This window comes from Hyaena hyaena, unplaced genomic scaffold (assembly GCF_003009895.1).
Source record: "Hyaena hyaena isolate Hyena2069 unplaced genomic scaffold, ASM300989v1 scaffold_261, whole genome shotgun sequence".
Classification (NCBI taxonomy): Eukaryota; Metazoa; Chordata; class Mammalia; order Carnivora; family Hyaenidae; genus Hyaena; species Hyaena hyaena.
This window is the reverse complement of record NW_024080893.1, coordinates 908,252-933,468: the sequence shown is the minus strand read 5'-3', so window position 1 is coordinate 933,468 and position 25,217 is coordinate 908,252. Positions and strand designations below refer to the sequence as shown.

Below are 25,217 nucleotides of genomic sequence, written 5' to 3'. Positions count from 1 at the left end.
GCTAGGAAATTTGTGTTTTTATATTAATTTTTATTATTGTATCTAATAGTCTTTCCAAAGCCCCATTTTAAATGAGGCCCAGCAAGTGATAGGAGGCATATCCCACATAATCCTTTTCCTTTAGCTATTTTTCATTACTTTGTGCTTCCCTCAGCTGTTTATGCCCATTTTCTCTGGGTAGTTTTACTTTTTTATTAAATTTTTCTTAATGATTGTTTATTTTTGAGAGAAAGAGAGAGGCAGAGCATGAGCAGGTGAAGTACACAGGGAGAGGAAGACACAGACTCTGAAGCAGGCTCCAGGCCCTGAACTGTCAGCACAGAGCCCAATGTAGGGCTTAAACTCAAACTGCGAATTCATGACCTGAGCCAAAGTTGGATGCTTAACCGACTGAGCCACCCAGGCACCCCTGGGGAGTTTATTTTTATTAGAAGATATTTATTTTAGAATCTTATTCTTCTTATGTCTTTTGCTTAAAAGAATCTTTCAGATGCTACAGAGTCGGTCAAATGTTTTAAAATACAATTAAAGGTCTTAAGATGGAATTTTGTGGAATATTTCTGACATTTGACTTCATGTATTTTTTTTTTAATCTCACTGAGTTTAACTCAAGTGAATATAGTGCTGATTTGATGGGTAAATTGAAGCTGAAAGCGTCCAGAAGATGAAAAGATACCATTGGCTCAGACAAAATGGAAGCTTTGTTTTAGCATGATGTAAATATTGTGTCACTACTATTTCTTCCTCGCATCTTTTCTACAGATTTATGCAATATCTAAGCTTTTATTAATTCACTATGGCTTTGGTTTTTTCTGTCCCAGGAATCTCAGATCTGATAACCCTTGTTGGTGAAGTTAAGAAATGGAAGATGGTAAAGAAATATCGACAGAGACTTTCCTTACTACAAAATAAATTAGTGGTTCTTCTGGTAGGCCTTTGGAAAAGGCATGCAGTGAGATGCATGAAGTGGCTAGCTGGTGAGAGACTCTATTGCCATCCAGGGCTTCGCTCTCAGCCTTTGCAGGCTAAGAAACAAATCTCAAGGGCGCTCAAAATAACCAAGCTGAGAAAGGTTGAATATAAAATCAGGTTGCAAATTTATATACTTACAGTGATAAAAAGAATTGTGATAATGGTAACAGCTACTATTTCTTGAGTGCTTTCTATATGTCAGATATCATACTTACTCTATATTTGTTAGCAAGCTTCCCGCATTCAAGTCCATCTCTGTAATTTACTTGTATGTGGTCTTAGGCAAATTCTTTAACTTTATGCAAGTGACTTGCTTTATTTAACCAAGTTCTCAGAAGAATGCCTGGCACATCACAAGTACTCTATAACTATTTGCCATTAATATTAATTCTTACAACACTCCCATGAGGTACATACCATTATTATTCCCCTTTTACTGGTGAGAAAATGGAGATTTAAAGAAGTTCAGTTATCTGCTTAAAGTTCCATAGGTAGTAAGTGGCAACCAAAATATAATCAAGACAAGGAATTAGAATTGGATGGTTAAGAATCCAGGCTAAGAGAACATTCATGTTTACCTTCTTAGTGGAGAAAGTCTTTCCAATGAGATTACATCACTCAGAGTCTATTGACCAAGTTTCCTCTCAAGTATAGTTCTCAGAAAACCTGGGACTGCCTTTTTTTCAAGGCTTCATAGCTGATGCTCCCACTTACCAGGAATGACATATCATTCACATTGCTCCCAAGTACCTTATGCAACAGGATCAGTAGAACTTTCTGTGATGATGAAATGTTCTAGATCTATGTTGTTCAATATAGTTGCCACTATCCACATGTTAACATTTAAAATAGGATTAGCATAACTGAGGAATTTATTCTAATTTAATTTAATTAATTTTAAGTATCCATATATGGCTAGTGGCTAGTATTTCGGTGCACAGAACAGCAGGGGGAAGATGTATTTTTAGGAAAAAAAAAACCATGAGGCAGTTGGTCACTACTGATAAACAAAAGGATCCAACCAGTCTTATAATGAGAACATCCTGTGTGAATGTCACTCAGCAACATTTGTTTCCTGGATCAGTTAAATTGTCCTACTCACTTTCTTGTTAGCATAGCAGTTTCTGAGGGCAAGAGACCCATTTGTTTGACCAGTTAAAAAATCAGTAGAGAATTCTTAAAATAGAAAATTCAGAGATAATTTGTCCTGGTTAAATCCTTTGGGTAGCTCTTCCACCCAGGATCCTCTCAAGGCAAGAGTAACTCTGGGGTTATGAGGAGAGGAGAATGAAGTTAGAAGTAAACTGAGGATTGAGAATAGCTTTGCAAATGGTAAGCTCTGATTTTGAAATCCAAACTGAAACATACCCATGGACCATCACTCTTTTCTCTTTCTTGGCAATTAGGGCAAGTGTGCATTAGTTTTTCAACCACGGGGTTTTGAGTCAGAAGACCTGGGGTAAAGTCCTAACTTCATCCCTCACTAACTGCGTGACTCTAGATAAATCATTCAATGTCATTGCCTTGCAGAGTCTGTAAAATAGAGTAGAAGATAGTGGGCATCAGAAATAATACCTTCCTCAGAGGCTGCAAGTAGGATCAAATGAGGTAATGCATGTGGAACCACTTTGTAAATGTGTGAAGCCTGTAGAAATGTCTTGGGAATGATGATTTCATTTATACAGATCACTTTTGCCTTTGAAACAGCTTTCATATTTATTGTGTTTTTATCTTCACAACAAGTCTATGAGGGAAGTAGGGCAGGAATTATTATCTATGTTTTACCATCTGTTGATGTAGACAAATGAGGCCCAGAGAAGCTGAGAGACTGCCCTAATGTTATACATGGTGTCTGGTTGCATTAAGTGTGAGCTTAACCCTAGGCCTACCAATTCCTATTCGAGAGCCATCTTCTCCAAAAAATAACCAACAGTCACAAGCTTGATATCCACAGGTTGTGCTGCAGAATTATTCCTACTCAGTAAGCAAGCCATCCCACAACGTGAGTCCAAAGATGAGTAATGATAACATCAATGTAACGATGGTGGGTATCCACCCACCGTACTAAGTATTTCATCAATATTATCTTCTTTTATCCTCATAATAACTCTATGAGATTGTATGGTTATAAGTCCCACTTTACAGATGAAGAAATGGAGGAGGGAGATGGTTCAGGAATTTATCCATGGTCCACTGAGCTAGTGAGTACCAAGGGAGCCTGGATTTATTAATTTGCTAAGGATGCTGTAATGAAGTCCCAGACTGGGTGGATTAAACAACAGAAATGGATTGTTTCACTATTCTTGAGGCTAAAAGTTCAAAATCAAGCTGTTGGCAGGGTTGATTCCTTCTAGAGGCTGTGGGTGAAGGATGTGTTCCTGGTCTTTCTCCTTGACTTGTAGATCCCTGTGTCTCCTCATATTGTCTTCTCTGTATGTCTGTCTGTCTCTGTGTCTAAATTTCCCATTTATAGAAGGAGACCAGTTATATGGGATAAGGATCACCCTCGTGATCTCATTTAACTTGATTACCTCTATAAAAGCTCTCCAAATAATGTCATATGATGAGGTTAGGACTTCAACATACCAATCTGGTGGGGGGTGGGAGGACACAATTCCACCAATAACCCTGGATATAAAGCCAGATCAATGGCCTTATACTGTTAAGCATTATGCTTTAATGCTTCCTGGCATTACAAAATTATGTAGCCTTTTAATAGGAACAAATGTCAAGACCTAGAGCATGACAATTGATACCAAATCCACTTTTAGGGCCACTGACCAGAAATCTACTCTACATATTAAGTTCTCAAACTGTTAAGAGACTGGCTTCCAGTTTTCTAGGCAACTTGGCATCGAAGACTTTTCTCATAAACATTTACAAATATTCTGCTCTGTAATGAAGTTAATCAGTAAACCATACAACCTCTGGCCTCTGTCACTCCTTACCTGGTCTCATTTTCAGTGGCTGTGAATAAGCTAAGAATGGTAATGCAGTTTCAGGAGTTAGAAAATCCAATTCAAAATAGTCTTCGCCATAGCCACATATCATCAGGATTTTTCATGGAAATGATGAGCGTGAAGCCTGATAAAGGTAGGACACTATTTACAATTGCTCTTGGTCGAGTTTCTGCAACTGGACTGAGCAAGAGTGGGGCTTTTGTCTGAAATTTTAACAACAGATCTCTGTCAAAGATGTCTCAGTCAGAGTCAGAAAACTGGGGAGAGAAGTTGGGGCAGGGTGATTTTTGTAGGATTCCAGGCAGGTAAATACCTCATTGAGATAAAATCTAAGTATGTTTTCCCTAAAATTCTTCATTGAATATTATGTAAAATTAGCAACATTTTTTAAAGTTAAACACTAGGCAGTTCTAGTAATAATACCTGTAGACACTCGTAAAAACACTTTGAAGTGCATTACTTAATACTGTGTTTTAAAAATGGCATGTCTTAGACCCCAGTGGGCCATGAAGTCTATTTGAAGCTTACAAACAGTATTAAAAACTAATAGAATAGAATAGAATAGAAGAATAGAATAGAATAGAATAGAATAGAATAGAATAGAATAGAATAGAATAGAATAGGAGTAGAGTAGAAAGAAATGTGAGAGTGCATTTCAAGAAGTAAGGATAAGTGTTATTTCATGGAAATTTTGTTTCAATTATTTCTACATATGTTTATGTGTATACAAGGGTCATTATAGAAGATGTATTTCAAACTATGGTTGTAGTGAGAAAAAAAGAGATTGAGAAACACTGATGTACTGAACTAGTTTCACAGCAGATTTCTCCCAAGTCTATGGAAAATCAATGAGTAAAGAGTTCATCTTTAGGCCTAGGCTCTTTGTTTCCTCTGAAGCAAAATATAGATTATAATTAAAACATAGACCATATAGTATAATATTGTCTATTTTAATATTCTTCTCAAAATAGAATCTTACATTTTAAATTTTCAGTTAAAAGAGAAACTCTAATCATTTTTACAGTAATTATAATTTTGAACCTATTTTTGATTGTAACATGGCAGCATACTATTTTATTTAAATATGATGTTCAAAAGTGACTGATACTGTACTTAGGAAATTAGTTGGAAGGTAGGAGAAGTAAATTTGCCACTATTTCCATTTAAAAGATATTTATTAAGTGTACTATGTCAGGCTTTGTGTAAGGTTCCAGGAATGAAAAAAAAGAGAGAGGAATGTAATCTAATATATTTCTCAAAGAGTTCACAGGCTAACCACAACAATAAAAAATGTATTGAATGTTTATGCTATATCCAGCACTATGCAGTTTACATTCTTTGCCTTAGCTAATCTGTACTACAACCTCTCACCCAGGTTGTTTATTCCACATTATATTTCACCTTATAGAGGAAGGAAGAGAAGCTTAAACTAGTTCAATGTATTTCCCAAGTTCACACATCTAGCAAATTGCAGGTGAATTGAATCCTTACTCTTGTACCCAGTAGGGCTCTTGTAAAGCAGTATGTTACTAAACTTCAGGTTTAGCATGGAAGATAAACCTGTAAACAAGCCAAACAATTGTTTATACTTCTAAGTGCTGCAATAGTGGTGTGTACAGAGAGTAGGCGAGATTAATTCTCGGGGAGATAAACGGAGGGGAGCCAAGACAGGACTCACAGAGGAGATGATCAGATGACAAGCCAGGGAAAGGCACCAACATCACAAAGGCCAGGAATGGCAAGCGGCTTATAAATGAAGCCATATCATCTTAGTTAAGAAACCATGGATTAGGAAATAAAGGAAGGCATTAAAGGCAATTTTTTCATGCATGAAACATTTTAACAAGCAGTCATGAAATGTTTACTATGGTCAGCATTGTGCCGGGAGTAAAATAATGGATAGAATGTGCACCCTTTCTAGGCTCATCAGAAACAGACTGAGATCATGGGAAAGTGCCATCAGTATTATATGAACCTGATTCTCCCATTTGGGTACACAGGGATTCGATCACACACTCCTTAGAGCTAATATGGTACTCACCAGCCACATGTGGCCACGAATTTTAAAATTTCAATTATTTAAAATTAAATACAACTTGGGGTGCCTGGGTGGCTTAGTCGGCTAAGCGTCCGACTTTTGCTTAGGTCATGATCTCGCGGTTTGTGGGTTCGAGCCCCGCATCGGGCTCAGTTCTGACTGCCAGCACAGAGCCTGGAGCCTGTTTCAGTCTGTGACTCCCTCTCTCTCTGACCCTCCCCTGCTCATGCTGTCTCTCTCTCTCTCCTAGAAATAAAAAATATATATATATTATAAAATTAAATACAACTTAAAACTCAGTTTCTTAAAATCACTGGTCACATTCTCATATGATTAGTGGCTACCATATTGATAGGTATAGAACATTTCCATCATCTCAGAAAATTCCATTAGATGATACTGCTTTAGAGAAACTATTAAATGCTAGAGACACCCTACCCAAAAGAATTTTGCTTCCCTTTTGCAGGGGATCTCAGACTCCCCCAATGTCTGTTCATGTGTTCTCATTTAAAAGCTCTTCCTAAACTCTCAGGAAGCATTCCCTGTCATAAAGGAATCCAAATTGTCCCACTCCTTGATAGACTGATTCCAGAAAAGCTCTAATAAATCCAAATATATGATATATATATATATATATATTCCCTTTAAATTGTAGTAAAGTAGAAATAAATGTACCTTTTTAGAAAGCATATTTTAAAGTTGACTTACCTCTCTGTCCCTTCCACATCTGATGTGGAAAGTTCTATCAGAAAGTTCTGGTATTTGTTTACTTGTTTTTGTTCCTTGACATCTCTGTCTCTCTCTACACACACACACACACACACACACACACACACACACACACACATAGAGAAGGGATGGGGCCTTTTGTGTCTGTATTCTCTGTCTTGTTCACTGTAATATCCTCAGAGCCTAGCACAGTACCTGGAAAATAGCAAGTGCTCAGTACATATTTATAAATGAAAGAAGTATCCTATAACTTATGTTAGCAAAATAGACTGTTAATAATTACTCATTAACTATGAGTCAACTGTCATTAAAATCAGGATTTTGCTAGGTTCTTTTGGAAGCAAACATGTCTTTTTATGGATTTCAATATATCAAAACATTTTCTCAACTACTTTATTTTATATTCAGAACTACCTGTGAGATAGCAAGGTTGGGTGTTAATAGTCCCAGAAAAAAATGAAAAAGAAAAATGTTAGGCAGTTGTTTGAAGCTTCTCAGGGAGTTCACGATGTAAACTGTTCTAATCCCACTATTTTGGGGTTATGTTGATCATGCTTGGTTTTTTTTATTATAAGTTGCCTGCATACTGATTGTCCCTACTCTGTGGAGATTTGGTGGGGACACTGAAATACTAGAAGTGGATGTGCTTTGGGAATAGAAACATTATTTAATAATATTATGTGCTGTTCTCATATTCTTACCATGTTTTATTGTTTTCATGTGATATTACTGATGTATTTGTGAAAGCTTTCCATTTTACTTAAAATGATTCCAAAGACTAATTTGATACTGAGTCCATGATCTGACTACTTGGGAGTACATTGTGTCTATTGATTATAAGAATATTAGTTTTATTGAAACAATGCTCTGAGATCTTGGAATTGTCACCTGAGGAGAAAAAAACTACACATTTCCTTGGATTTTGTAAAATCTAGATTCTATCATTAATTGGTTTCTTGACCTCAGGCAAGTTGCTCAACCTTGCTGGACCTACAGACAGAGAGAAGCTGGGGCTGGGGACAGGTAATTGACTTGGGGTAAGATCAGTTGGAGGATAAAATCTAGGAAAAAGTGTAAGTGAAACTAATGTTTTTAATGCTTCTCAGTTCTTTTCAAACCCATTCATTCCACAAATTTTAGTCTTATTTGGTTGAAATAGATCAGGATTTTGCCTATGTTTTATCTTTTCTTTTTGCTGTGATAATATCATATTTTCATATTCTTCCATTTTGTGGCAATAAGACAAAGTACCACTGCCGAAACATTTTGTCTGTCAGATATATTGATTCAATGCTGCTTTTATATGAAGTCAAGCATAAAAGACAGGAAGTTAATTTTTGCCCAGATAGTATATACTTTGTGCTTCAACAATCTTTTTCTGGGTCAATGCAGAAAGCATTGTTTTCAACAAATTTTTGATATGCCTATATTCCCCATTGCCATTGTAGACGATCCCTGAATTCTCATGCCTATAGGCTACTAGTCACATACTTTGGAGATTTTAGATATAAAGAAGAACTATAAGATCATTCAGCGTGAAGTCTTTTCTTTACAGATGAGCAAAGGGCAGCCCAGAGAAGATAGGTAAGTAATATGTAATTAGATTCAGGATGCCCAGGAATATAGAGTCAGGGAAGACTTCCCAAGAGAAGCTTATACTTTAAAACAAATTTAGAGACAAGTGGATAATAGTGAGATGAAGCTCTGTGAGCAGATGGCTGTATTGCAGAAGTTTCCAGACTCAGGAAGGAATTGGGGTGAGGAGAGAGGGTAGGGGTGAGGAGAAGGGAGGTCCTGAGTTTGGAAGCAGCAGTGCACATTCAAGGAATAGAGAAGTCAAAACATGATAAATGGCTAGAAAATAAAAGGTAGGATCATGCAGAGCCTTGGACGCCTGGTTGCAGCTTACTTGCAAGCAAATGCATTGAAGGGACTAACCAAAAGAAGTCCAAAGGGAGGAAGAGAAAACCGTTCACTATCATGCTTTAAAAGCATCACACATCTGAAATATCCAAGTGATGCAGCACATGGCTTTTCCCAGAGACTAGTTATGCTTTGAAGTCAGACTATCCAAGTTCACATCTCAGCTATTTGGGTAGGTAGGAGTAACGCTGCCTCACTTCTCTTTGTGCCCCAGGCTACTCATTTGTAAATGAGCATAATAATGTTATACACCTCATACAATTTTGTGAGAGTTGAAAATATACAAGTGCATGGCATTAGGAGGGAGTCACTAAGAGTTTTCTGACAGTAGTCATTGTAGCAGTAAATAACAACCACGTCTACAACCATTTTTTGAGCACTGCACAAAATATTCCACATATATAGATACATAAATCCACAGTCCCTAACTGACAATTCTAAATTCCAAATGCTCTAAAAACCAAACGTTCTATCCACAGTTTGACACAAACTCTTCAGTGGCAAAACCTGACCTGAATGGATGTGAGGATATTTGTGGCTTTTTAAAAATTCCTCTTAGTATGAATATTTGTACATTTCACTGTGGAAAAGAGTGCTGTATTTGATACTGAGTTCTGTCCCAAACCATGTTGGGAAAAATAGCACTATTTTCTGTTCCAAAACACAAACAGTTCTGAATTCCAAAACACATGTGATACCAAGGGTTTCAGGTGAAGACCTGTGAATCTGGATATGCCATTCATTCCTCACCATACCTTTGATATAGATATTTTCATCTCAGGCTTGCTGCTGGAGTTTGTCAGTGCCTCAAAGTCCCACTGTTCATAGGAAACAGAGTTGGAATTTCATTTTCACAACGTGATAGTTTCCTAATACCTAGAGGTTTTATAGATAAAAGTCTCATTTTGTAATAATGGTAGTAGGAATAATTATTATTAATAATAATTTAATGGCAACTATAACTTATCAGGTACTCCTCGTGTGTCCAACATTTACCAAAGTGCTTGGCATGCATTATCTTGTTTAATTCTTACATCAACCTAATGAAGTAGGTATTTTTCCCTATTTTATGAAGAGAAATTTGATCCTTAAAGACATTAAATAAATGCCAACAGGGGTGCCTGGATGGCTCAGTCAGTTGAGCACCCTACTTCGGCTCAGGTCATGATCTCATGGTTTGTGGGTTTGGGTCCCGCATCGGGCTCTGTGCTGACAGCTAGCTCAGAGCCTGGAGCCTGTTTCAGATTCTGTACCCCCCTTTCTCTCTGACCCTTCCCTGCTCACACTGTCTCTCTCTCTGTCTCTCAGAAATAAATAAAACATTAAACAAATTAAATTTAGAAATGCCAACATGCACACAGAAAATAAGTAACAGGACTGGGATTTGAACCATACTCACAATTCCAGGCACTGCACCCTTTTATTTTTTTCAAAGCTCCTTCTTTGTTTTATAATGATTAAAATACAAATATACTTGGCAAAATCACAAACAGTATAAAGACTGTGCAACCTCTTACCCCAAAAAACAATTCAACAATCTCACTTTCCAGTCTACATCATCCAGTTCCTTTTTTATTATACATAAATTTTCCTTACACACACACACCACGTTATTTTTTTAATACCCCCATAAATCTATGCATTATTCTATAGCTTAAATTTTTGAGTAGTATCATATCACAGAAACCTTTCTTTATCAGTACATATAGTCTAAATCATTGTTTCATTTTTATATAGCATTTCAGTGCATGGATATCATGTAATTCATTTAACCAGACTCCTGTTGGTGGGTATTTAAATTGTTTCTGATTTATAGTTCTTACAGATGTTTCTGTAAGTGGACATCTTTACAGAAACATTTCACACAGATGCAAACCTATCTCTAAAATAAATTTCCTTGGGGTACCTGGGTGGTTCAGTCATTTGAGCGTCTGACTTTTTATTTCAGCTTAAGTCATGATCCCAGAGTAATGGGATCAAGCCTAGCATCTTAAGTGACTACTTAAGATTCTCTCTCTCTCTCTCTCTCTCTCTCGGCCTTCTCCCCCATTTGCATGCCATCTCTTTCAATGAAATGAAATGAAATAATATGAAATAATAAAATAAAAATTTCCTTGCAGTCTAATTGCTGGGATAAGAGTATTGGAGTTCTAGATGTTGAAAGATATTGAAAAATTACCTCTAAGAATGTTTGCTTTTCTAAGAGGGTGTTTTGTCATGATTTTTAACCTTGACTCGTTTGAGGATGAACATGGTCATAGTTTATATTGCAGTTTAAATTTAATTATTGGTAAGAGTGAATGCATTTTTGTATGCTTATAAAAACACTTTGTATTTCTAAAAGCTGTACATTCATGTCCTCTATCCTTTATTTCCATGAGCTGTTGAATTTTTCTTATTGGCTTCAAGTGCTCTTTACATATTAATGATATGAATCTTTTGTCTTTCATGTTGCAGATATTTTTCTGAGCTTGTAATTTGTCATAAATCCTTTTTACAATGTGCTTGGCTGTAAAAAAAAGTTGTTAATTTTTATACAGTTAAATTTTGGTCTCTGCTTAGACATTAATTCCAGTTTTGTTACTCTTGTTTTATCCAGGTGTGCTAACAGAACAAGCAACAGGTCCTTTGGGACAGAATCTAGAAGTGGAACCATACTCACAATACAATGTTCCATTTCCCCAAGTTCAACCACAGATTTCCTCATCGTCCTATTATTCCAACCTGGGTTTCTACCCCCAGCAGCCTGAAGAGTGGTATTCTCCTGGAATATATGAACTCAGGCGAATGCCGGCTGAGACTCTCTACCAGGGAGAGATTGAGGTAGCAGAGATTCCTGTAACAAAAAGAGCCCGAATGGGTGCATCAACAGGGAGAATAAAAGGGGATGAATTATGTGTTGTTTGTGGAGACAGAGCATCTGGATACCATTATAATGCACTGACCTGTGAAGGGTGCAAAGGTAAGCTTCTTTGGTTGGTCATCTTCTCCTTGTTTAAGTTTTACTATATTGGTTGTTGAGATATATCAGACTACATTCTTCCCTTTTCCCAGATAGCTTCCCATTTTCTCTTCTTCTACTCCTACCTGTTATAGATCTCTAGGAAAAGGCTTTTCGAGCATTTGGCTTATATATAAACAAATTATTTCCTATTTACAACCTCACACATGGTTAAAAAGAATTTATGGATTGTGGGTCTTGTGGGGAGAGAGGTTGTTATTTTTTATTTTATTAATTTTTAATGTTTAGTCTTGAGAGAGAGAGAGAGAGAGAGACAGAGAGAGAGAGAGAGAGAGAATGAATTGGAGCAGGGAGGGGAGGGGCATAGAGAGAGAGAGACATAGAATTCGAAGTAGGCTCCAGGCTCTGAGCTGTCAGAACAGAGCCCCATGCAGGACTCAAACCCATGAACAATGAGATCATGACCTGAGTTGAAGTCAGATGCTTAACCCAGGTGCCCCAGGTTGCTGTTTTTTTTTTTTTAATTAAGATCAAGGAGAATAACACTTTATTGTATATTGTATTTATTATACCTCAATAGTAAACTTATTAGTTCTAATACTCATCTATACTCATTTTGTAGATGAAGAAAGTGCAGCACAAGAAGTTAATCAAGTTACTCAAGGCTTCATGACTAATTAGAGGTGGAGCTTCAAATGTACACAGCTTATGAATGTTACTCCAGAGCCTCTGCTATTAACCATGAGTCTTTTAATCCTTGCGTACTAAGTGATCATTCTACTCCTTGAGCTATTTGCTCAAGGCTAGTATTGACTAATTCAGTGCTAATTCAATTGATTAATTCAGTGGCCAAAGTATTGGTATTGTCTGGGCCAAGGGAATAGATCCCCTGAAGTTAGTAACCTGGGTCGGTTCACCTCCCTACAAATGAGCACTTAGGAAAACCTGGTCCTCCTGAGAAGAATCTGGGGCATCCAGGGTGACTGGAGTGAAACCAGTGTGCATAGGACAACCATAAAAGACACCAACTTTAGAAGCAGGCAGACAAAGAGAATCCCCTAAAAGATATAGAAGGAAGCCAGAGATGGGGGCTACCAGGAAAGTGCAGGGTCATAGGACATAAGGGGACAGAAAAGTGGTCAAAGGAGAACTCATCCTTGGGAGAGTTCAGGAAGGAAAAGCTGGAGATGGATATAGATATAATTTTTAAGAGTAAAAAAAGGCAGAGCTTTTTCATTGATTTTGATTTGAGACTTTGTCCTAATGGTACAAGCAAAAGGACCAGAGTGCAAAGGAGGAGATGAGATGGAGCCCATGTGCTGCATCAGGGGTTGGCAATTTTTTTTTTTTCTGTAGAGAGAGTAAACATTTTAGGCTTTGTACCCTCTCTGTTGTAATTACTCAACTCTGCAAACACAGCCACATAAAGAAGGGACATAGCCATGGCTTTATTTAACCTACAAAATTAGGCAAGGATATTAAAAAAAGAAAAAACAGGCAGTAGGCCGAATTTGGCTCATAAGCCTAGCTGTAGTTTGCTGACCTTGTTCTGGATCAATGACTCTTGAGGGTGAGTATCAGAATTAACCAGAAGCTATATAGTTAGAGAGCACAAGAGACAGGGTATGCATACAGGAAACATAAACTCATTTTGTATAGCTGGTTTGAATTTAGTTTCAAGCCCTAGTGGAACCTTTATTTCATTCAATTCAGGATTATTCTACTCACTGCCCACCCCCCGCCACCCCCGCCAAAAAAACTCCCATATTTCTCTGGGGTTTTGTCTAAATTCTGCAATTATTCAGGGTCACGGAGGGATTGGGCACTGTGGTTGGGACTCTGATCTCCAGTGTTGTTAACACAGCCCAGCATTTGTTGGGTGTTTTTCTAGCTGGACTTCAGTGGCCAGTGGGAAAGGTCTGAGACTCCATTCCAGGGTCTCGAGTACATTCCTCCTTCCCATCTGACCTGCCTGCTGTCCTGCAACTCGGGTGCAGTGGGTTCCTGATACTCCTCCAGCTGGAAGGCCTGGCTGCCCAGAGAAACCATGCAGCCATTTCATAGGCTCCCCTACGACCCTGCATGCAGGCAACCCCAGGTGCCTTTCCGGGCTGTCTCCAGGAAACAATGCAAGGACTTTTCTGTTCTAGGATTCCTGAATGTCATGGAGTTTCTCTAATCTTTCAATACATGCATCCCAAGATGTAGTCTGGGCATGAAGAGGGGAGGGACAGAGCTCAGGCCTTTCTCACGTATTTAATATGTCTTGGCTCTTTTTACTTCCTCTTTCTTTGTCTACCTCTCCCAACTTGGGGAAATTTAGTGTCTGGGATCTGGAGGCTTAGACTTTGGTGACTAAAAACCAATAATGAGCCCCTTTATGCTCTGTATATGTTCTCTTGAGGAAACAGATGAAAATGATCCTCGCTCAGTGAATAGGGGGGAGGTTCACAGCATAGGGTAGAGAACAAGGGTAAGAAACAAGAGCCCATCCAGAGACCTAATAGCTTGGCCAACTTAGTCCTCTCACCTGACACCCCTTAGATGTCTGTGCTTACAAGATACAAAGCAAATTTTACTTCATAGCTTTCCATCAAAGGAAGTGTGTGAACTTTGGGGTTTCACAGGCATGCACTGAATCTAGACTCTGTAATTCTTGGCTGAGTAAGTAAGTTACTTAATATATCGGTCAGAGTTCAGTGAAATAAAACAGAAACCAAAACTTCAAGCAGTAAGAAATGAATGCAGGAGAAGTTGGAAGGGCACCAGAGCAGGTTCTATGCTGAGTCTCCAAGAGGATGCTCAGTGCACACACTGCAGAGCTGGCCTGCCGGGGCCATTGCTGTAGTCAACAAGATGGGGAAACAGGAGGTTAACACACAACTGATGGCTCCAGAAAGACACCACTTTAGCTGCCATCTAGGAATCAGGAAGCTGTCTGCACCATAATTACTCGCTCCAGAGCCATGACGTGCCAGCTAAATCTGTACATACACGTGATGAATGCCCTGTGTCTTGCCTTTCAATGCTCTCGAGCTAGAAACTAGAACCCAATATGCTGCATAGCACAATTCCACAATCCTACTTCTGCCAGTAGAAACAACAGTCTGACAAGGGGGTCTGTCTGGTAGAGCTTACGTCATATCTACAATGTTAGGTGCAAGGGAGTCTGGGAAAGATTGTGTCCAATTTTCTTGCCTTTATAATAGAGAACATATGAGAGATTAAACGTAGGTACAGTGGATACCCAGCTAGCCAATCTTTAGTTTATGGGATAGTTTTCTTCTCTGAGCCCCTAATCTGCAAAAATAGTATCTAATTTACAGGGTCTTTGTAGAATTAAGTTAAATTTTTATATTTTATAAGATTTTTAAAGTTTATTTATTTTTGGGAGAGAGAGAGCAGAGGAGGGGCAGAGAGAGAGAGAGAGACAGAATCCCAAGCAAGCACTGTGCTCGAATCCTACACAGAACCCAATGTGGGACTCAAACTCATGGAACTATAAGATCATGACCTGAGCTGAAATCAGAAGTGGGGTGGTTAACTAACTGAGCTACCCAGGCACTCCAGATTTTTATATTTTAAAAGATCCTGGCAGCTCTCTTGTTTTCAGACTTCACTGCAGATCTGTCAGACATGTGATACTTAAACATACACACACACACACACACACAGGGGAAAATTTTTAAAACTTAAAAACAAAGCAAAAATCATGGTTAAGCATCCTGATGTCCTTGGTTTCTATACCTGTTTCTGTTAGAAATGTTTTAATTTTAATGTATGTTTCATTGTGGTTATTTATGACATCAAGGAGAGACATTTCAATACATTTTTTAAAGTAATAATTGCAAGAACACAAGCATAACGCAGTGACAATGACTGCCATTTGCTCAGCACTAGATTAAATCAAGAGCTTTCTTTTCCCCCAGTGGAGCATATGAAAATGTGCTAATGTCTGGATGAATTTTGATTCAAACTTCAAGCCTCAACTAACAAAACTGATCTGCATTTGACTGGAAATTTCAAATGGTCGCATTTTCAAATAGGTCAGTGTCAGTCACATCCATCTCCAGGCCAGGAGACCCTGCACTTATCAGTGACAGATTGGAAGAATTTTTAAAAGGCATTTGATGAGTAAATGGGTGACCAATTGTCCTTTTGAACATATTCTGACTTAGTTCTGAAGTTTTAGAAAAGATTCCATAGTTACAGAAACTATTCTGGTGTGTAGGATTGATGCAGAGTGTTTCCAGTGGGCCCTTTGCTTATGGGTCAGGGCTGAGGTGCCCTGACTCACACACAAACTTCCTGAAATCCTATTTGACTTTGAGGTTTGATTTTATAAGATCTGATAATAACCCTAATGAACTCTATAGGTGAAATTAAAGTGTGATGCAAGGGGGTGGGGTTTAACTATTTTACTGCATTGGAAGCCTTTTGTAATAAGTGTTCTAAAATTCACTTATTTGGCTCAGTCGGTTGAACGTCTGACTCTTGATTTCAGCACAGGCCATGATTTCATGGTTTGTGAGTTAGAGTCCTGAGTCGGAGACTGTGCTGACAGCATGGAGCCTTGTTGGGATTCTCTCTCTCTGCCTCTCCCTAACATTCACTCTCTTTCAAAGTAAATAAATAAAACTTTAAAAAAATCACAAGAAGAGTAGGAATCTGACAGCAGGCAACCTGGATTTCATCTGACACTTCCCCCATGGCTGATTCTCTTCCTGGCTGTTCCAAGTTATTGACTAGGTCTAGGCTTCAGACTTCTCACTTATAAAGTAAGGATAATAATAAAGATTAGGAGGAAGAGATTGAGATGAAGATTATGGTGATGCTGCTGATAGATATATTAAATGCGTATTATGTGCAGGCTTTATCTGGAGGCTTTGCATGTACTAACTCATTTAATCTTTAGGACAACCCTTTGAGGTAGCCACCTAGGGGCTGGTCAGAAGATTAAATAAGGTAATATGTATAAAGCAATTAACAAGTACTTGCCTATGATTAACCCTCTGTAAATGGCCACTATTGTTGTGAAGAAAAAAAAATGAGACATTGTTTTTGAAACATCTAGTTCGATTTCTGGCACACTTGAGTCCTCAGTAAGCATTAGTTATTGCTGCTTTGCTGGTGAATTCTTATTTTACTATTGTTTTTCTATTCATCCAGCCTCCCAAATTTTGATCATATATTATCTTCAAAATTATCTCTCTTCCTATTAATTAGTTAAGCCTCCAGCTCCTGAGAGGTTGAATTCATTAATTCAGTTTTTTATCCAGCAACTATTATAGGTACCAACCATATGCCAGGTCCTATTCTAAGCATAGGAGATGCAATAGTGAACAACACAGACAAAATTCCAGCTCTCTTCATCACTATTTTAAAGCAAAGAAGGGAAACAGTTTATATAACTGAGTTAAAATAGACAAAAAGAGAAAATAGTAAGAAAGAAAAAATAAAAGATTAAAAAATATAAAAGCAATGAAATAGTATCAAAAAGAACATCCTTAAATAGTAAGAGGATGATTTCTGGTGGATAAAAATGGAAATTTCAAATAAATATATAGCAATGATGCAAGACAAACTTAAGACAAAAATTACATTTAAACAAGGAAAATTGTTTAAACTAAATACATAAGCAATATGTAAGTATGAAAGTAGGACTAAAAAAACCTCTAGTTGGCATAAGCCTTCAACTCCTGGGAGTTTGCCTACTGGGAGTATAAATGGCTCTTAAAGACTGCAAAATCAAGTTCACAACACAGAACATTGTTACCCCTCCCTTCATTTTCCTCATCTAAAAGCACTGACCTCCACCTCTATCATCTTTGAGATGATCAAGTATAACCCTTTCAATGAGGGGTTGTAAACAAATGCTCTATGTGACAATTATCTTTTTCTTAGAGAGGGACTTTACCTTTTGTTTTATTAAATGAATGTAGAAAGACGGCTACCCTCTTGGGATGGGAAAGAAAATAAGAGAGAGAGAGAGAGAGAAATCAAACCACCAAATCTCCCCTCCCCCAAAAAAACAATAGGAAAGAACAAAACAAACATGAATCACTCAATAAATTATCCTTTTATATGAACATCACTAAAATTATTGAAAAAATACACATTAATGGACAAAACAAATTGTGGAACATAATGATTTTCTGTTTCTATTTTGATATTCTGTTACAGACTGTTTAATTCATTTATTCTTATAGTGGCTCCAGTAGATGGTATTATCATCTCTGTTTGGCAAATAAAGATACCAACACTCAGAGACTTGTCCAGGCCTCACAGCTATGAAAGAATGGGTAGTCAAATCTGCAGGCCTCCTGAGCCATACTTTGCCCTCTGTGCTGTCCTTCCTTGTACCTGCTGTCAGTGACTTTCTGAAGACCATCAGCACTAAAGTACATGCAAGGAAAATGAGTGTTTTAAAAGTTGGTTCTGTGTTTAAGGAAAAAACATACCAACAAAGAGAAAACCAAACAAAATCTAGATAATGGTGAATCTAAACCCATTGGTCGTTTGACGGAATGGTCTGTTGGTGTTCTCCACCAACATACTTTCCCAAAGCACTCACAACTATAAATCATTGAACAACACTCACTTGTGTACAAGATGGACCATCCTCTTAATAACTAAGTAGGGTTATCAGCCCCTTACACACATAGAAATGACAATCACTAGTCATATCACTTTTAAAAAATAAAGAATGAGGCATCTAAGTATCTTCCTTTCTAATGCTATATATGAGCATTAAAATATATAATTTAAAAAATGTCTTTGTGGAAACATGACTTGCAACGTCTTATACTTTACCCTGCACCTTCTATTAATAGGTTAAGGTGAAAGGAGGAATAGATTCAGAGTGGCCTCCCAGGCAAACTCCCACAAAGGCACCTCTCAAATGACTTTAGAAAGGAAAATTGTCTCATTAAGGAGCCTCTGAGATTTCCTCTTCACAACCTCTGAGGATGCTGTTTGTGTTTGTGCAGGCTGCTTTTAGCAATCTGGAGGGAGGACAAGATGTGTGTTGGATAGGATATTTTGGTCCTTATCTTCTAGGCATGGGGACTTCCCTTGCCTTCTGAGCATCACCCTCCCGCTCTGGTTTATATTCATTGCTTGAGACTGCATGCAAATACTACTGTCATCCATGGCTTAGATGGATGACAAACTTTTGGTAAAGGGCCAGATAGTCAATATTTTACGCTTTGTAGGTACTAAAATCTCTGTCACAATTATTTGACTGTCATTGTAATGTGAAAGCAGACATGCAGATAAATGAATGAGCTTGGCTGAGTTGCAATAAAACTTTATTTATGGACACTAAAATTTGAATGTCAAAAATATTTACATACCACAAAATACTTTTGCTTTTCCTCCAACCAGTAAAAATGTAAAAACCATTCTTAGATTGCAGGCCATGGAGAAATAAGCAAGGGGTGGAATTTTCCCTCAATGCGTAGTTAGCTATCTCCTGGCTTAGTACAGGGCTCCCTCTGAATGCTTGTAGGCCATCAGCATCTTGTATCTGAGTTTGGGAGTTTTCTCCATTGCCCTAACCCTGTATTCTTCTGCATCTGTCTTGGGCAAGGTTTATTCACAAATTTACTCTGTTTCCTAGCTTTCAGAGGTTCATCAACATTTTTGATACCCTGAGGGAGTTGAAGTCTAACTCTTAGAGACTATGCTGTTTCATGAACTTTTCTCTAATTTTGTGGTATTTTTTTTAACTGAAGGGAGTATAGAAGTTTGATGAATGCCCTATGACTACTAAATTGTTTGTAGATTTGTCTATTTTGAAAGGATGTTAGGCAACCCCAAATAATTCAAAGTCAGTCCTTTTAAAATTTATTTAAGAAAAAAAATCAGTAGGAATTATAGCTGGTAAAAGTAAGGGTTGAAAAGTCAGGTGAATTTCTTTTTTGCCTGTGTGTGGCTCCCCAACAGATTAAAGGATAAAAAACTCAAAATTAATTATTAGCAGTAACTAAATGGTCAATAATTTCATCAAAAGAAACAACTGGTGTTGGAAAGGATGTGGAGAAAACAGAACCCTCTTGTACTGTTGGTGGGAATGCAAACTTGTGAAGCCACTATGGAAAACAGCGTGGAGATTCATCAAAAAGTTAAAAATAGGGGTTTCTGGATGGCTCAGTCAGTTAAGCATCCAACTTTGGCTCAGGTCATGATCTCACAGTTTGGGGTTTGAGCCCTGTGTCAGGCTCTGTGCTGACAGCTCAGAGCCTGGAGCCTGCTTCAGATTCTGTGTCTTCCTCTCTCTCTGCGCCTCCCCTTCTCACTTTTTGTCTCTCTCTCAAAGATAAATAAACGTTAAAAAAATTTTAAGTTAAAAATAGAACTACCCTATGATCCAGTAATCACAGTACTAGGTATTTACTAAAAAATACAAAAACATTAATTCAAAGGGATACATGAATCCCTATGTTTATAGTAGAATTATTTACAATAGCCAAGATATGGAAGCAGCCCATGTGTCCATCAATAGGTGAATAAATAAAGAAGATGTGGTATATATACATACAATGGAATATTATTCAGCCATAAAAAAGAATGAAATCTTGCCATATACAACAACATGGATGGAGCTAGAGAGTATTATGTTAAGCAAAGTAAGTCAGAGAAAGACAAATACCATATGATTTCATTCATATGTGGAATTTAAGAAACTAAAACAACTAATCAAAAGGAAAAAGAGAGAATCCAAGAAACAGACTCTTAATTATAGAGAACAAACCGAAGGTTATCAAAAGGGAGGGAGTGGGGGAATGGGTGAAATTGGGGATTAAGGAGTGCATTTGTAGTGCTGAGCACTGGGTGATGTATAGAAGTGTTGACTCACTGTATTAGACACATGAAACTAATATAACACTGTATGCTAACTATTGAATTAAAAGAAAAACTTTAAAAAAATTTTCATCAACATCATTTCAGAAGTTTGAGGGTTGCCTTTTCGAAAATAATAGTATGAAACAGCTCCTGCCAGGTGATCAGGACTCTATTATCAAGTCATAAAAATTTCAACAAGCAGCTCAAGGAGAAGAGCTGAGATCTTTAAGCATAAGAAATTGTGGGATGGAGACCAAAGCTTACCTTTATATATTGGCTCCTTCCTCTCTAGTCTGTGGCAATTGCAGTTTTCTAATAGTCTGTGGTGGAAAAGATGCCTGGGCTGGACGAGGGAAAGTAGGGTGTTTTGAACAGTTTTGGATATAGAGAAACTGTGGAGCACTTAACACTTGGTGTGGGATTTGGGGAGATTAATGTCTAAAGACCATTTTCAGCAATAAAACTCCTTACTAGAAAGACAGCCTAATGTAGGAGTTAAGAGCACATAGTTTGGAACTGAGCCTATCAGGTTCACATCTAAACTCCACCATTTATTATCCGTACAACCTTGAGCAAATGCTTCATCTTTGTGTAACTCAGTCTCCTTAGCTACAAGAGGGAGATAATAATAGAATCTACTTCACAGGATTGTTAGGAATAGTAAATGAATCACCATAAACAAAGTGTTTAGAACAGTGCCTGATACAAGGTAAGTTCTATATAAGTGGATGGGGGAGTCCTTATTATTCTACAATGTTCTTAGATAGACCTAAAGGCTGACTCTATTTAGGCTATATTGAACGTAAAGATAACTAGCAATTCAGCTCTGTGCATTTGTTGCTGTGTAAAAAGTGTGGGGACCCTCAAAGTTTTAAACAGCCAATATTTTATTGATTTCAGAGTAATGGGTAGCTACTGCCATTCACTGGAGTCTGATGTGTACATGTGCATGTGTGGTTGTGACCATATGTGTGCCTACTTACACATATGTATATGAGTTGTGAGTAGGGTATGGAATGTGAGTTATATCTGTATAAAGAAGCAGAGAAGCAGAATGAGGATTGCTATGCATATTTGAGGGATCCATCTTACTATCCTATAGACATTCTCCAGGAATTCCCCCAGCACTGCACATTTCTCAGATGGCAATGCCAGCTCTGTCTACTCGTCTTTCATTACCAGGAAGCCTCTGTTCCTCAGTGAATTTCCTTTCCATTGATTTCCAAATGACTTTTCTGGGCATTGTTAAATATGCACAAGATAGAGGCAGAGGATGTCTATGGATAGATTTGCATAAGTATAAATACAGTATGTGTACCCATATTTAAGTGATATAATGATAGTATTGTGTTGCCACCTAAGAGTGAAAGCTAATTAATTCAGCTATTGAGATGATAATGATTTCTTTCTCAGTTAATATCAGAGTTTTAAAAAAAAAGAAAAAGAAAAAATAACCCTGCAGAATTGTCCTAGCACTGTTCCTTTGATTCATCTTGGAATAAGGAGGTTTATTTCTGTTAACTATTGAGCTTTCAGTATCTATGGTGGTTTCAAATTGAATCATTCCTGGGAGGGCTGAATATTTGTGGGAAGACTGACTCAGTTTGACTAATATGGTCATTGAGCTCAATTATTTGGTACCAGAAAATAAAATTTTCCTTCCTTCCTTCCTTCCTTCCTTCCTTCCTTCCTTCCTTCCTTCCTTCCTTCCTTCCTTCCTTCCTTCCTTCCTTCCCTGGTCTAGAGTCTGTTTTAAAATGCATGCTTTGGTATTTGCACTCCCAATATCAACGTTGATCTGAAGCACAAAAATCTTTTTTTAGATTTTGTGTGGTTGGATTTGACATTTAGGAAAATGGTAAAATCTTTCCTACTGAAAGTTACACCAGCTGACAATTTCACAAGCAAGTCTATGACTCTTTTTAACCTTGCTATCTCTAACTTTTCCTTTAGCCTCTGTTTTTTTTTTTTTTTTTTTTTCTTGTTGAGTTAGTTACCAAGTCCTGAGTTCCTCCTTTTCCTCCTCCCTATTCCCATCCTCCAGCCAGTTCAGGCACCAATCACCTCTGGGCTTGTTCACTTTTCTTCACCTTGCACCAAGGATTTTTCCCAACATGCAGATTAGGTCACACCCTCTTCTGCCAAAACACTCTAATTGCTTCTCTCTTTCTGCATGACAAAGACTCAACTCCCTTGCCTGGCATTGAAGGGCCTTTATATTCTGTTCTACTCTATGCCTTCACCCACCTTTCACTAATTCTTCCTATGCTCCACCCTCCCACGAAAATAGTCTATCCACTCTTCCCTCGAATTTCCATAACTCGCTGCCTTTTCCCATTTCCCAGAATGTGCTTCCTCCCTCACAGTCCATGTTTCAAAACTCTACTTATTCTCCAACAACCAGCTCAAATTCTACTTCCTTCATGAGTTCTCTGATATCCTCTACCTGGAATTAGTCCCAGCTATTCCTAGCCCCTATAATGTCTTTTCCTCAAGATATTCAATTTCTAGATGTTGAGACATTGTCATATTTATTTCACTAGAACAATTTTTATTGCCTTCTTCTGGAAAAATTGTCATAACAAATGTGCAAATCTCCATGTCTGTGATGGAATTGCTGCCTCCCCTGAATGTGGCACCACATTCATAAGCATATAATGTGGCCTTGAAATGATCACTTTTTCATCTACATTCCAATATTTTATCACTTACTTAGCTACCCTATCACTCTATCTTATATTATGCTGTAAATGTACTTTTCTCTCTTCTAAATTGGAAGCCCTGAGGACAAGGAATTCATCTGGATGTCTCCCAAGTTAAAGAATACAGCTTTCAGATAGTAGGTACTTAATATTGTTATTCTCCTCTCTTGTGACCCAAGGGAGACAATTATGGTATAGTGGTTAGGAGTGTGACCTTTGGTCCATGGCTGCCTGGGTTTGAACCCTCCTAATCCACTTATTCATCATGTGCTCATGGCCAAAATGCTTAATTTCTTTGTGCATTTTCCCCATGTTCTGTAATATGGGGACATATAATATTATCTCCTTCATAAAATTGGTATGGAGTTTAAATAACTAAATACAGGTGAAATAGTTAGAACAAAAACTAGCAAGTACTTAATAAATGTTGGCTAATATTCCAACAGCCTGTTAAAATAGAAAGGACTCTTGCTGTCTCAGTTTTGGCAGTCAGATGAAACTAGCTGCTACATCCAAAGTGAGCCCATCTTGCAATCAGTAGTCAAGAAATAGTTAAAACCTCACCTACTTTGAGGGTGCAAAGTGGGCAGGAGTTAGAAATTCTGGAGCATAGTCTTTAAAGATTTTGGAGCATGTGACTAGTGTGCTACAGATCCCACTCCCTATTGCAAAGGGGCGGGCATGGGATATAGATGTCTGTTCTGGGGACCACCATGGAAATTATGGTACTTTTGTGAGAATTAGAAGAACGTGTCCCACCCTTCTCAGGTGTAATCTATATAGTAAGGAGGCCCTCCTGCTCCAGGCCCAATGAAAGGGTCTTCAACAGGATCACTTGAGGAGGTTGATATGTATCCCCTACAGCTGAGGGACACAGAAGACTGGCATCTGACTTTCACCTGAGAAGTTGAAAGGGCAGGAGATATGGTGACTGACTGCTTAAGGATAAGTGGGAGAGATTTCTCCTCCCCACAGTTTGCTGGACCAAAAAAAAAAAAAAAAGGGCTGGCATGTGTTTTAAGCTCATGACAAGAAGACAACATGGAGGCACTCAGAGTAAAGAGGATGGTGGTAAAGGGCATACAAGCCACAAGCTAGAATAGAGATGTATTTGTCCTCATTGAAGACTTGCAAAGGATTGTATCGCAGTGGTGGGCATTCTCTAAAGAATCCAACTCCAAGAGAGAAGTCAATTTTAGAAACTTGCAGGGCACAAGCCAGCCAAGTAAGCACTTTCCTGTCACTTCTTCCCATGCCTCTCCAAATCCTCTCCTTATTTACCACTCCACCTTGAGTCTGGAAATGTCAGAAATTATGGCTAGCTAGGTGGAGGAGAAGGAGTAGAAGTGGAAAGTGGGAAAAAAAAGAAACTGAAAGAAAGACACTTGTGTTCCCTCCCCACCTTAACTGATGCAGGCTGGCAGCGGTGGCTACCCTCTCTCAGGGGAGATGTTTGCTTTTAAATCAAGTTTGGCATTTGTTATTACTGTACCAGGCTGGGCATATTAAGTACTGAACTGACACCTTGAATGTGACCTCTTCCAGTCAGCCTGGTAAATAGCAACTCATTTTGCAAGGATTAGCATAGCACTTGCTTCCAAGTCTGATCTCTTCACCCAGCACTAACCATTCTCCCTGCTTCCTCTGCCCCAGCACAGCCCAGGAACACCTAATTTCACTTGTTTGATTGTTTGCATGGCTTTGGCCTCCACCAGGCTGTAAACCCCAAGAGGGCAGGGATGACTTATTCGCCTTTGTACCACCAGCATCTAGAGCTCACTGGCACACAATAGTCTCCCAATAAAGATATAATGAAAGTAACCATTCTTAAAAAACAAAGCAAGATTTTCCCTAAGAGAGGCTACAGTTCAACTATGTCTTTATCTTTGAGAGAGAAATTGAAAACAGCAGTCTTCCGGACAACAAAGTGCAATTGAAGGTATCTTTGTCACCAGTCTACCTGAGGACTGACTGGGTGTTCCCCGGGGCTTCCTGAGAAAATGCTCTGGCATCCCTTAATCCTAATGTGTTTTTCTGAGTGGAAGTTGTTAGGAACATTTTTATTCCTTTCTGTGTTTCTTCCA

General features: G+C 38.1%; 1 protein-coding gene across 3 annotated transcripts in view; it reads left to right on the top strand.

Annotated features, from left to right (window-relative positions):
• Positions 1–25,217, top strand: part of NR1H4 (nuclear receptor subfamily 1 group H member 4) — a 72,213-nt gene that overhangs the window by 22,856 nt on the left and 24,140 nt on the right. For all 3 annotated transcript variants that reach the window (XM_039245575.1, XM_039245574.1, XM_039245576.1), the window contains one exon: positions 11,222–11,584. In XM_039245575.1, coding sequence (XP_039101506.1) covers positions 11,222–11,584 — 363 coding nt within the window. The remainder of the gene's footprint in view (positions 1–11,221; positions 11,585–25,217) is intronic.